General features: G+C 36.9%; 2 protein-coding genes across 11 annotated transcripts in view; one reads left to right on the top strand and one right to left on the bottom strand.

Annotated features, from left to right (window-relative positions):
- C3H4orf46 (chromosome 3 C4orf46 homolog) overlaps positions 1 to 14745 on the bottom strand; it is an 86767-nt gene that overhangs the window by 24067 nt on the left and 47955 nt on the right. The gene's annotated exons all lie outside the window — the stretch shown is intronic.
- Positions 1 to 14745, top strand: part of RXFP1 (relaxin family peptide receptor 1) — a 136489-nt gene that overhangs the window by 84166 nt on the left and 37578 nt on the right. For 8 of the 9 annotated variants that reach the window (XM_058721037.1, XM_058721035.1, XM_058721036.1 and 5 more), the window contains exons 4-5: positions 955 to 1060; positions 6107 to 6178. In XM_058721037.1, coding sequence (XP_058577020.1) covers positions 955 to 1060; positions 6107 to 6178 — 178 coding nt within the window. The remainder of the gene's footprint in view (positions 1 to 954; positions 1061 to 6106; positions 6179 to 14745) is intronic. The other variant, XM_058721038.1, reaches the window with a different exon arrangement.

The following is a 14745-nucleotide window of genomic DNA, read 5'->3' as shown; positions in this document are numbered from 1 at the left end:
CCCACATCAGGCTTGCTGATGTCAGCATGCAGCCCACTTTGGGTCCTCTGTTCCCTTCTCTCTCTGCCCCTCCTCCACTTGTGCGCTCTCTCTCTCAAAAATAAATAAAACATTTTTTTTTTAAATTCACTCCCATAAATGACATTTTTGACATCCTTACATTCCTATGTAATCCAATCCAAAAGAAGATCATAAAAAATCCTTTAAAGAACTCCTGAATTTTCCAGAAAAAAAAAAAAGAATTCTACCAACACTATAATTCATGTTTAGCTCTCCTCTTTCTCGCTAGTTAAAAATGACTTAGTCTTCCATTAAGGGTTAGATTATGTTATTAATAAATACTTTATTTTTTAATGTTTTATTTACTTTTGAGAGAGAGAGAGAGCAAGCATGAGTGAGAGGGACAGAAAGAAAGAGGGACAGAGGATCTGAAACAGGCTCTGCACTGACAGCAGCAAGCCCAACTGGGGGCTCAAACTCATGAACGGTGAGATCATGACCTGAGTCGAAGTCGAGGCTCGCCTTTACTGAGCTTCCACCCAGGCACCCCGATAAATACTTTATTCTTAAGTAGCAGCTTTAACATGGACATTAAAGCCCATCACACACTGTCAGTCATGCGACCCCTGGACATAACCACTCTCCTTGCATGAGTAAAAGCAGATGACTTCATTCATTTTTGCAGCAAATGGAGAAGAGTAGTCTGCTATTTAAAAAAACAAAAAATGCATGGGTTCGTAAATTGTATGTGTTTTCTCATCTTAATGTTCTAGCATCATTTTAACATTAAATTAAAAGCAAACTTTGTAAACTTAATTTAAAGCAGTGCCCAAATTGCTTAGGTAAAACAGGACATACTTTTGTACTAAATAGTTTTCTCATAGTTTTTCATTTCTTTCTTTTCATTACCCTCCTCTTCCTGGTCCCATTCCTTACTACTTCCTCCTTATTCAGTGGTCGGTTCTGTGCCTGTGCCATGTCTTTGCCGAGGTTTAGAGGTTGACTGTGATGAGACCAATTTACGAGCTGTTCCATCAGTTTCTTCAAATGTGACTAAAATGTAAGTAGAAAAGAATGGCTTCAACCTGACAGCCAGAATAGCACCTGGAAAATTGTATCATACTTAAGGCCCTGTCATTATTAATGCATTTTTATTCAAAGATGATATCATTGTTCTCCATCAATTATAATGATTGCTGATATTTATTTTACATTTAGTAAGTGCTAGGCCCTACTCTAAATTCATCTATATATGAATTTATTTGGTCCCTGATAATAATCCTATCAAGTATTTAGTGTCTCCACGTTTTACCTAAACAAAAAATGTCATCATTTATGTGCAAGTAAAGAGAAAAGACTGCCAGTTAAACTATGATATAGAATTTTCTTATTACAAGAATGGACATTTATTGAAAGAGTTCTTTTAGACTTTGTTAGAAACATTCCTATCTACAAACAAGCAAAAAAAGAAAAAAGAAAAAGAAAAAAAAAGAAAAGAAGGGACAAAAACTGGATAAAATATTCCTAGAACTTCACATTTAAAATCTAACTCTTCTGAATCACATCTGACTGAGAGAGGTTGCTATTGTTTTTTTCCCAAGTAACTCAAACTTATATATATGAAAGAAAATTATCTTCACAATAAGTGGTTTGTTGATCCAGTAATAATTCCAATTCAACAAACTTTAGGAACACGGTCACACACATTTGGCTGAAACTTTTCAAAAGCAATCAGTGGTGGATAGATATTTTCATCCAATATTTTTGCTGAGTTTTTTGTCTCACCCAAGTGTTTTGGTGCCTTATGGTTCTGACTTTTGAGTATATGAAGACAAAATTGGAGTAATTCTTAAATTTACAAATATGGGTAAGTCCTGCCTTTGTCAACCCGAACCACATAACACAGCAACTCATATGCTTGAAGTATAAGAGGTGGGGAGAGCTAGAGTTCAGAGTTCCTGTGGATAGTGGTGCCATCAAATTAACAGAATCTGGGAGAGTTTACTCAATTGATAGTGACCTGAGGAGTTTATTCAACTCGGTAATAAGCTAAGAATATCAAACGGGTGAAACCACAAAGACTTATTTTCCAAGGTAGGTGATAATCCCACCTGAACTAAGGCAAGAATTCTACCCTATCCCCACCTCACCTCGCTCTTTCTGGATAGTCTTAGTATTTTACTAGAATTAAATAACAATCGGAGATTCCATGGAGAGTTGCCATGCTTTAAGTCATGACTGGACCTGTTCGGTATAAAAATTGATGATGATTGCATTCTATTTTCAAGGAAAAACATTGATCACCCCCACTGCTTGTATCAAATTAGCAGAAAATCAAAGAATACCCTGATGCTGCTAGTCCCATTTTTCACTTTCCTACAAGTAAGATTTGAATCTGTTCTTCTGCAGCTTAACTAAACTTTGCATAAGAAAGGAAGAGATGGACAGAACTGGAGGAATGGAAGAAGATAGGCAATGACTAACCAGAGAGTGTGTACCCCTAAAGAATACCTAAAGGCATTCTGATTCAAATTTAAATAAAAAACTGTTTTGGCTCAATACATACATTCACACATACATTCACACAAACGTTCATAAAGAGGTGTGTGCAGTCCTGTGGGCCACCAGTTTTTAACCCTTGGTACAGAGAAAAAAAAAAACTGGGATCAGCTCCTTGTGAATGACTGACTACAGGAAAACGAGAGAGAAGGAAGAGTCCAAGATGATTTCAGAGTTTCCCTCCTGAGTAAATAGAGTGATCCAAGAATGGGGACACTTGGTGACAGTAAGTGGCTAAGATTAGGACTCCAATTTTAGATGGATTTTTCAACTTGAGGTTAACAGGTCACTCAGCAGAAATTTTCAACAGGCATTTGGAGATGTAGAAATAAAGCTCAGGAGTTTATGTCTGTAACACTTTCTTTTCTGTTTTGTTAAAAAAAAATTGCATTTTCTTGTGCTTTGGATTGAGCAGCTTGATTCAAGTTCCTCATTTCTACTTTTTTCTGCAGAAAGCTGACTCAGCATCATACTCACCCCAGTCTTTATTCAATTCCATAGAGAAAAGGAACACTAGGCTTTACAACAAATACATTAAAAGAGTAAATATCAAATTTTATTACTGAGTTCATTCCATATTTTGAATTGGAACTCTCATAGGGAAATGTCAGAAATGGACTAAATCATATATAAGCTTTAAAGAAACCAACAATCCAGATAATATTTATTAAAGTTGGGGGGGGGTACCTGGGGGGCTCAGTTAAGGTTCCAAGTTCGGCTCAGATCATGATCTCTCGGGTTTGTGAGTTCGAGCCCTGTGTCAGGCTCTGGGCTGCTTCAGATTCCGAGTCTCCCTCTCTCTCTGCCCCTCCCCCGCTCTCACTCTTCTCTCTTCCTCTCAAAAATAAACATTTAAAAATGTATATATATTTATTGAAGTTGGGATTTTTAAGACATTTCACATAAATGCTAATGAGCAAAAGAGACAAACAGATAAACATGATTATTTATGCATTGTTCTAGCTTCCTAAACATTAATTTTGACTGCATGAGAGCTGATGATAAGATGCTGGAATTTAACCACTAAACCACATAATCAATTGTAAGAGCTTTCTTTATCAAAACTGCAGCTAGCTTTGATAATAGTAATTAAACTAAGTAGCTTCTCTCTTTCACACACACACTTCACTTTGTGAAGAGTCAAACTTGGAATATTACATTTTAAAACTCAAGAATTTATTATATTAAAAAATTTGGAGTTTGTCCTATTCCGTGAGAATAATAACACCTACCTTTTTCCGTTTCAACAGGGTATTATGAAAATATCAAGAACGCTCTTTGTAAAAATACTTGACATCACTTAGAAGGAAGTAGCCTATAAATCCTAGGCACTCTTAACAAAACACCAACTTCCTAAGAAACCATATTTAGGAGTCCTTAAATGAGCTTTCCTTTCCTCCAGAGTAACCTTCCCACTCAGGTGAATTAGCTTTTCTTCTTTTATTCTCTCATTGAACCTCACCTGTGTCTCCTTTAAGCACATCAGATTTCTTCCTTGTACTACAGTGGTTGGGGTTCTAATCTCTATCAGAGAAAGGGAAATGCCATAAGCTCCATGGGGACCTACAAAATGGTTTTTCTATATATCCTCCAAAGTTCCCAATAGAGTATAATAAGCTCGTAACACTGTTTTTGAATTGAATTTATAAGAAAATATATATAATAAAAATAAAACAAGCTGATTGCCTTTTTAGCCTTGGGCTATAAAACTGAAGTTACTTTCCAAAGAAAAATCTCTATTTATAGATAAAATATGTTCTTTTTCACCCCAATAGAATATAAGCTCTAAAGAGCAGGGATATTACTGGTTATTTTCCAAAGTGCAAATGGAAGGCATTTAACATGTTTGTTGAGAAAATGAATGAATGCATGAATGAATGAGCACATTTTTGAAAACACACTAAGATGTCAATATTTTTAAATCAAACCCAAATATTCAACAGTTTATTTTTATACAACACAAACATTCAAACAAGATGTAAAGCAGAATTGAAGACCCAAGCCAAGGAAGAATGATTAGTAGGAAGGGGATTCTCAATTAGCTAACATAAGAAATGAAAGAACATTTAGTGATAGCCTGGCAGCTAAGAATGATTTCAAGAGAGGATTAATAGTTAATCAACCTTTGGCACTCATTCATTAAAAAATTACTAAGTGGTGTTTATATTCTAGAACAGTGTGTCTTAATTTTTTTTTTCTTTTCATTACTGCCCCCCCAAGCCTTTTTAGACATTGTTTTTCTGTTTGTCCCCTCCTGTGAAATTTTAATACTATATATCTGTTTATGCATACCTGTTCTTCATCCATTTAAAAAGGTAAGACTTTTTAAATTTTTTTTTTCATTCCTTTAGAACCAATTTTCACACCTTGGGGCAATAATACCTCCATTGAAAATACTTGCATTCCTAAACTCTAGAATAGCATTTCTCAAATTAGATTCCAAAAATGTGTCCTGGGGAATCTGAGAAACTATTTTTATTTAAGAAGATTTCATTACCAAGTTTAAGCAACACTGGTCCAAAACCAACGTAACAACTAACATTGGTAATGCCTACTATACAACACTGTTATAACCCGAGTCCTTTATGTGGATCAAGTATCTCCAAGGGTTTATCCCACAGTGGTTAACCTCCAGACAATCGTCTGTTCCATTGTATTGTATAAAGATAGTAATAATAATTGCATCATATTATTCCAGTTCATCTAGTCCAAATCCATGCTTTCACAGTTAAAGACACTGACAAGGAATGATTATGTATGATTCATGATTTGTGCAAGGGACTCCAGCTGTAATGATTTGCGTTTTGCCCTGTTTGGTTTGCTTTTTTGCTTCTTTAATTTTGTTCCTACTACCTTACATTGCTTTTCCTTAACAGACTAAAGGTTTAGGTCCATCCCAATACAGCCACAATTATGTGGACCTGATTTGTGTCAAGCTGCATATCAAATTGTGATACAAGGGGAAAACTTTCTATACAATTTACTGGAAACAAATAAAATCACTTATTGAATAAAGACGGCTCAATTGTACTTCCCAACTGACAGTTTCCTTCATAACTAATTTTAAAAGGAAGTAGAAATAACACAACACAAAAAAGCAAAAAATAAAGTGGGATGTGAGCAATGAAATATTGAAGAATATAAAATTACTTACGTACTTGAATGTGCTTTGCAGAAAACAGTACTTTTATTGTCACTTCAAAATTGAGATTATAAACCTAATGTTTATTAAATAAAAAGAGAAAGGGAAAATGTAACTGAAAATTATTTTCCCAGTTTAATTATTTTTGTGTTTTGCCAGAATTACAATGTCGTAACCTAAATTTAAGAAAAGATAAATATCTTTAGTAACACAAAATTAACAGTTAGATCCAATTCAAATGGTACTATGGATATGAACGTTAACGTCATGAAATAAAATGTTTCCTGAAAGCTGGTACCAAAGCAAATAAAGCTTAAAATTATTTTATTTTAAATTTATTGTATTATTTGTAGTTTAAAAGTAATGAAGAAAAACTTTAAGAACCAAAATTTACATTTATTTCAGGTCACTTCAGTGGAACTTAATAAGAAAGCTTCCTCCTGATGGCTTCAAGAAGTACCATCACCTTCAGAAGCTGTAAGAAAAAGTTTAATCCCCAGTATTTAATTCACTAACATTGTTTTGGCATGTCTGTTTCTTCTTACATCTGCGGAGACCAACACTGTTCCGGTGCTTAAGTCTAATTCCTCTTCAGGAAATTATTTAGCTGTTAGCTCAAGACTACCAGGTAACTTTTTTTTTAGAGGCTCTAGAGGCCATTCTAGAAAAACCTCAGATACTTATTCCCAAAGAAACTAGAGCATATGAGCTATGACTTCTCCTGCCACACACTAGACTGTGAAGAACTTTCTTGCATATGTTTGCAAATTCAGTCTCCAACTAAGAGAGCAAGTCATGGTGGTTTGATACCCCAGAGCATGTTGTCTGGGGGACTTGATTCCATTTTCACATCTGCCATGTAGGTTGAGTTTCCTTTTGGCCTCAAGTAGTATCTGGCATGCTAGATTGCCATCAGTTTAGCATTTTCATACGTACTCCAAAAATTCATAATGGCCCGGGTTATGTTTACCTAATATCTAGGCCAACTTTGTGACTAAATCATATCATACTTGAACTGCTGGGTTTAAATATCTTGTTCATGAATCACGCTATCTAGAAAAGATCTCAGAATTCTTCATTTCATTTTCATACCTATGTTGCTTTTGATTCTGGTTTTATACTGAAGAAACCTCACACATAGATGTATATCTGTATATTCTTCTTTAAGATAACAAATATGAGGCATGTGGGTGGTTCAATCGGTTAAGTGTCTGACTCATGATTTCAGCTCAGGTCATGATCTCAGGGTTCATGAGTTTGAGCCCCACATCAGGCTCTGTGCTGACAGTGCAGAGCCTGCTTGAGATTCTCTCTCTCTGCCTTTCTCCCACCGTATACACTCTCTCTCAAAAATAAATAAATAAACATTTAAAAAATTAAGATTAAAAAATAGAAAGCAAAATCAGAAGAAATATTAATCTACTTCATTAAATGAAATGTACTCAAAACCCAGATAATCTGAAAAAAAAGTATGTTTCATATTTAAAAATAAAAATTTCAATAAAAATTACTTTCAAAACTTTATTCTGGATGTTCAGCAATCAGGAGAGAAGAGCTTTTCAAAATTAGGCATTATATAAAATCTTCAAGAGGATGCTTCTGAATTCTATTTCCTGATTTTTGGAGTATGAAGAATTTTTCTGATCTGTAGCACCACCTTATGTCCACATGTTTAAAAGGAATTAGGACTTCAAATTTAAATATCAAAATTCAGGTTTATGTAATGGTAGTTTAGCATTTTTCCATAATAAACATTTTAATAATTTTTTTAAGATTTTATTTTTAAGTAATCTCTACACCCAACCTTACACCCACAACCCCAAGATCAAGAGTCATATGCTCTACTGACTGAGGCAGCCAGGAGCTCCAAATTAATTCTCAAATAGCCAATTTGTTATACCTAATAGATCAAAATAGCCTAATTACAAAAAAAAAAAAAAAATTCTACCTGGTTATTAGAGATAAGCTTTGCTCAGCCTCCACACAATACAGTCTATTGCTTAGCAGATTATTAAAATAGTTAGAAACAAATAATACATGCTAAAGTTTCTCTGTGTATTAGTGAGGAAGATGCATCCCCTATTATGTGATTGGAACCATAACATGTTCTGTGAAATTGTTATACGCACAATAAACTTATAGTTTAACATAACTTATTGTGTAACATCGTACAATCAAAGTTAGGTTATCTTGCATGTTGCAGAAATAGAAGATCTTTTTTAGTCAAAATTTCTAATTAACTAAGAATTTGTTCGTATTGGTTTCTTCCTTATTGCTCCTAATATTTATAAATATATATATATAAACTTCAGAGTACCCTCAAGGACAACGATGGCCTATACTCAGAACAGGAAGTCAGGCTCAAAGCCTTACCTTGTCATTCCCTACAATCTGGGGCCAGTGCACGCAGAAATGCAAAGCTTTACAAGGATGCAGTTGATGCAATTTCTTGTGCTCTGGTCTCTGTTTCCTTTGACCTCCAATTAACACAGGACAAACTAGTTAATTATATAAAACTACATTCTTGTCTTGACATGCTAGTCTAATTTATATTCTTGTAGTCTTTATTTTTATTCCTTTTTTTTTCTTTTGTCATAAATACTTCTTATAAGTTTCTTCAAACACTTTTTAAAGCAAGACTTGGAGTGTCAAATTAATGAAATTGGAGCTGACTTGCTTAGCAGATTTGTGATTAACATGGAATATGATTTGGGGCCTTAAAGGTGTCACATTTGGTACTTTTGCCAGCACTATCCTAAACACCTATATTTCCATTATAGCAGGAAATGTTAAAAAGTCTGACTTCTGAGCCTGTTTGATAAGTGAGTGCCTTACTGTGCATTAAAGTTTCACTTATAGAAAATTCAAGGGGAGGAGTTAAATGGTGGAGCAGTAGGAAGACCCTCTGCTTGCCTCATCCCTCAAACACAGCCAGATAAATATCAAATCATTCTGAGCACCCAAGAAATCGATCTGAGGACTGAGACAGCAAAACTGCACAAGTAGAGGGAGAGAAACAGCCGCATCATGGAAGTTAGTTGCTGCAGAGAGTTGATTTGGGGGAGAAAAGAATTGCAAGGGCTGCAGAGGGGTAGGAGCCCTGATCATGGAGAGAGGAGAGAGATAAAGAGAGAGAGAGAGCATGAAAGCAGTGAACAGGGGATTGCACAAGAAAAACTCTTCCCCAAAACCATTGACTTGGAAAAGGAGAGGGGCTGACAATCACAAGTTTTTATAAGTAGTGGAGCTCAAAGTTTAAAGTTTTAGAAGTTTGTGAAATCACCACGGTCATTCCTAGTGGGTTTAGTGGTGCTCCTATGGGGAAAGAGGGCAGAGGCCCAGGAGCAGACAGCATGCTCTGAGGATCCCCTAGGTCACACAGGGAGAAACAGTTCTGCTTGGAGTGCATTTGGGAGAGGCAGCACTGTCTCTCAGGAGACAAAAGAGAAGGTGGGCATCATTGAATGTTCCCATTAATTAGCATAGCAGCAGAAGCACCTACAGAAGGTAGCTAACCTAGAAACCAGCTTTTGGGTGTGCTTTGTCATAAACTCCTAGCCCCCACGGTCGTGCATCTGCTTTTCTGGGAAAAACCAGCCCCAGCCACAGTGTGGCAAGACCCTCCTCCAGAGGATCAGCGTGGGTCTGTGCTATACTGTGTCCCTGAACTTGGAGCTTTGAAACTCACTCACATGCCTGAGATAAAACACAGGAGTACTGTGCTGCCAGAAGAATAGACGGCTTGGAAACAGAGAGGATGAACGCAGGGTTTCTGATGGAAGAAGCGTGAGACACAAGAGAGGAGACTGTTTGCTCTTCTGTAAAGGTGTCCTGAACAGCAACAGGCATGAACTCCCCTCTCTAGAGATGACAGAGTGGGGGATGCCATTTTCCCTCTGCCCATCAGCACTTCTGTGAGCAACACAGCACCCCCAGCTTACACTAAGCCTCATCCCAATATGCCCTGCAGGGTCATCTTTACAAAGGCAAGTCTTCCTGAGAACCAGCTCAGCAGGCCCCTCCCCCAGAAGACTAGCACAAACCCCCCTACAAATACCAAGTCCACTGATCATAGAGTGTGCAAAGCCTCAGCTCTGGGGGATATAGGATATAGCCTTTTTTTTTAATGTTTATTTATTTTTGAAAGAGAAAGAGAGAGAATGAGTGGGGGAGGGACAGAGAGAGGGGACAGAGGATCCGAAATGGGCTCTGCACTGACAGGCTGACAGCAGAGAACCCAATGTGGGGCTCAAACTCACGTACTACAAGATCATGACCTGAGCTGAAGTTGGAAGCTTAACCAACTGGGCCACCCAGGCACCCCAGGATCTAGCCTTTTCTAACAAGCAGACCAAAACATATCTAGTTAAAACACGCCAAACACTGGACCAGGTCCAAATACTCCACATTGCAGGCAGGGAGGAACTCTGCAGAGGACTGATCTAAGAGAAAGAGCAGCCAAATCACAATAGCAGAAAGCACAGAACATAACACCAAAAAAAGTCCTGAAGTACCAGGCCATGAACGGTATATGACCTCTTCTTAATATAACCATTACTCTCAGAAGCAGGAAACAAAACAGGTTTTCCTAACACACAGTAGACAGAGGTCTAGGCAAAGGCCAAGATGGACGACTTCATCCAAAAAGAAAAACTGGAAGATGTAATGGGCAGGGATCTAATTGAAACAGATATAATATGTCTGAACCAGAATGTAAAGCAACAATCATAAGTTATACTAGCTCGCCTTGAGAAAAAGCATAGAAGAAACCAGAGAGAACCTTACCACAGATATAAAAGAACTAAAAACTAGTAAGGCCTAATAAAAAAAATGTTATAACCGAGATGAAAAACCGACTGGATGTATTTACAACAAGGATGGATAAAGTGGAGGAATGAATACATGATATAGAAGATAAAATTATGGAAAACAATGAGGCTGACACGAAGAGGAAAAGAAAGATATTGGATCACAAATGTAGACTTAGGGAACTCAGTGATTCTATTAAGCATAATAACATTCGTGTCATAGAGGTCCCAGAAGAAGAAGGCAAGGAAGAGGGGGCAGAAGGTTTGTTTGAGCAAATTATAACTGAAAACTTCCCTAATCTGGGGAAGGAAATAGACATTGAAATCCAAAAGGCACAGAGAACTCTCATCAAAATCAACAAAAGCCAGCCATCACTAAGACATATTATAGTCAAACTGACTATACACAAACAAGGACAGAATCTGGAAAGCAGCAAGAGAAAAAAATCCTTAACCTATAAGGGAAGACACATCAAGTTTACAGCAGATCCATCTACAGAAACTTGGCAGGTCAGAAGGGAGTGGCATGATTTTTCAATGTACTGGATGGGAAAAATATGCAGCCAAAAATACATTATCCAGCAAGGCTGTAATACAGAATATAAGGAGAGATAAAGAATTTCCCAGACAAACAAACACTAAAAGAGTACAACCACTAAACCAGCCCTGCAAGAAACATTAAAGAGGACTCTTTGATGGGGAAAAAAAGATCAAAAGCAACAAAGACTAGAAAGAAACAGAGAACATCACCAGAAACACCAACTTTACAGGTATCACAACGGCACTAGATTTGTATCTATCAGTAATCACTCTGAATGTAAATGGACTAAAATTTCCAATCAAAAGGTATAGAGTAGGGGCACCAGGGTGGTTCAGTGTCCAACTTCGGCTCAGGTCATGATCTCACAGTTTGTGAGATTGAGCCCCACATCAAGCTCACTGCTGTCAGCCTGTAAGTACAGAGCCCACTTCAGATTCTCTGTCCCCCTCTCTCTACCCCTCCCCCACTTGCACTGTCTCAAAAATGAATAACATTAAAAAAAAGACATAGAGTACCAGAATGGATAAAGAAAACAAGACCCATCTATATGCTGCCTAGCATATAGCAAGAGAATCATTTAGACCTAAAGCCACTTCCAGATTAAAATTGAAGGGATGGAGAACCATATATCATGCTAATGGACATCAAAAGAAAGCCAGAGTAGCCATACTTATATCAGACAAACTAGATTTTTTTTTTAATTTTTAACATGTATCTATTTTTGAGAGACAGAAACAGAGCACAAGCAGGGGATGGGTAAAGAGAGAGGGAGATACAGAATCCAAAACAGGCTCCAGGTTCTGAGCTGTCAACACAGAGCTCAACGCAGGGCTCAAACTCACGAGCCATGAGCTCATGACCTGAGTCGAAGTCAGACACTTAACCGAGTGAGGTACCCAGGTGCCCCTGGACAAACTAGATTTTAATTTTTTTTTAATATTTATTCATTTATGAAAGACAGAGAGAGACAGAGCACAAGCAGGGGTGGGGCGGGGGGGTACACAGAATCTGAAACAGGCTCCAGGCTCTGAGCTGTCAGCACAGATCCCGACGCAGGGCTCAAACTCACAAACCATGAGATCATGACCTGAGCCAAAGTCGGCAGCTCAACAGACTGAGCCACCCAGGCGCCCCTAGACAAACTAGATTTTAAACCAAAGACTGTAACAAGAGATGAAGAAGGGTAATACATCATAATTAAGGGGGTCTACCCATCAAGATCTAACAATTGTAAATATTTATGCCCCCATATTGAAAGCACCCAAATACATAAATCAATTAATCAAAAACATAAACTCATTGATAATAATACAATAACAGTGGGGGCTTTAAACCCACACTTACAACAATGGACAGATGGTCTAAGCATAAAATCAACAAGGAAACAGTGGCTTTGAAGGACACACTGAGCCAGATGGACTTAACAGAAATATTCAGAACATTTCATCCTAAAGCAACAGAATATATATTCTTTTCAAGTGCACACAGAACATTCACCACAATAAGTCACATTCTGGGTCACAAACCAGGCCTCAACAAGTACAAAAGGATTGAGATCATACCATGCAAATTTTCTGACCACCACACAATGAAACTTGAAGTCACATCCTATTAAAGAATGAATAGGTCTACCAGGAAATTAAAGAAGACATAAAAAACATATATATGGGGCAAATGAAAATGAAAACACGAGAGTCTAAAACCTTTTGGATACAGCAAAGGCAATTCTAAGACGTAAGTATATACTAATAAATACCTACCCAAGAAACAAGAAAAGTCTCAAATACACAACCTAACCTTACACAAAGGATCTAGAAAAAGAACAGCAACTAAAGCCTAAAAACAGCAGAAGAAGGGAAATAATAAAGATTAGAGCAGAAATAAACAATACAGAAACAAAAACCCAGTAGAACAGATCAACAAAATTAAGAGCTGGTTCTTTGAAAGAATTAATTAAATTCACAAACCTGTAGCCAGACTTATCAAAAAGAAGAGAGAGAGGACCCAAACAAATAAAATCATGAATGAAAGAGGGGAGATCACAACCAACACCACGGAAATACAAACAACTGTAAGAGAATATTATGAAAATTACATGCCAACAAACTGGGCAATCTGAAAGAAATGGACAAATTGCTAGAAACATACAAACTACCAAAACTGAAATTGGAAAGAAATAGAAAATTTGAACAGTCCCATAACCAGCAAAGAAATTGAATTAATAATCAAAATCACCCCACAAAATAAGCCCAGGGCCAGATGGCTTCCCAGAGGAATTCTATCAGAAATTTAAAGAAGAGTTAATACTTATCCTTCTCAAATTATTCCAAAGAAAAAAATTGGAAGGAAAACTTCCAAACTCATTCTACAAGGCCAGAATTATCTTGATTCCAAAACCAAAGACCCCACTGAAAAGGAGAATTACAGGCCAATATCCCTGATAAACATGGATGCAAAAATTCTCAACAAGATACTAACAAATCAAATTCAACAGTACACCAAAAGAATTATTCACCACCATCAACTGGAATTTATTCCTGGCATGCAGGGGTTGTTCAATATTTGCAAATCAATCAATATGGTACACCACATTAGTGAAAGAAAGGATAAAACCATTTGATCCTCTCAATTGATGCAGAAAAGGCATCTGACAATATGAAGTATCCTTTCTTGATAAAAACCCTCAATAAAGTAAGGATAGAAGGAACATACCTCAACATAATAAAGCCCATACATGAAAGACCCACAGCTAATATCATCCTCAATGGGGAAAAACTAAAAGCTGTCCCCCTAAGGTCAGAAACATGACAGAGATGTCTACTTTCACCACTGTTGTTCAGCATAGTACCGGAAGTCCTCTCCTCGGCAATCAGACAACAAAATGAAATAAAAGGGATCCAATCTTCAAGGAAGAAGTGAAATTTTAAACTCTTCACAGACAACATGCTACTCTATGTAAAAAACCTGAAAGATTCCACCAAAAAAAATCGCTACAATGAATACATGAACTCAGCAATGTTGCAGGATATAAAATCAATGTCAGAAATCAGTTGCACTTCTATACACCAATAATAAAGCAGTAGAAAGAGAAGTCAAGGACTCGATCCCATTTACAATTGTACCAAAAACCATAAGATACCTAGGAATAAACCTAACCAAAGAGGTAAAAGACCTGTACTCTAAAAACTATAGACACGTATGAAAGAAATGGAAGAGAACACAAATAAATGGAAAAACATTTCATATTTATGGATTGGAAGAATATTGTTAAAATGTCTATACTACCCAGAGCAATCTACACTTTTAATGCAATCCCTATACCACCAGCACTTTTGACAGAGCCAGAATAAACAATCCTAAAATTTGTACGGAACCACAAAAGACTCCAAATATCCAAGGCAATTCTGCACTTGATCTTAGCCAAAAGGCCGAGAAGCGATCCAAGGCAATTCTGAAAAAAGAAAAGCGAAGCTGGAGGCATCCTGATTCTGGACTTCAAGCTATGTTACAAAGCTGTAGTCATCAAGACAGTATGGTACTGACACAAACACAGACACATAGACCAATGAAACAGAATAGAAATCCCAGAAATGTACCCACAACTATATGGTCAACAAATCTTTGACAAAGCAGGAAAGAATATCCAATGGAAAAAATACAATCTCTTCAACAAATAGTTTTGGGAAAACTAGATA

The sequence above is a fragment of the Neofelis nebulosa genome, chromosome 3 (genome assembly GCF_028018385.1).
Source record: "Neofelis nebulosa isolate mNeoNeb1 chromosome 3, mNeoNeb1.pri, whole genome shotgun sequence".
Taxonomy (NCBI): Eukaryota; Metazoa; Chordata; class Mammalia; order Carnivora; family Felidae; genus Neofelis; species Neofelis nebulosa.
Note: the sequence above shows the minus strand (reverse complement) of the source record. Positions and strands in the feature narration are given on the sequence as shown.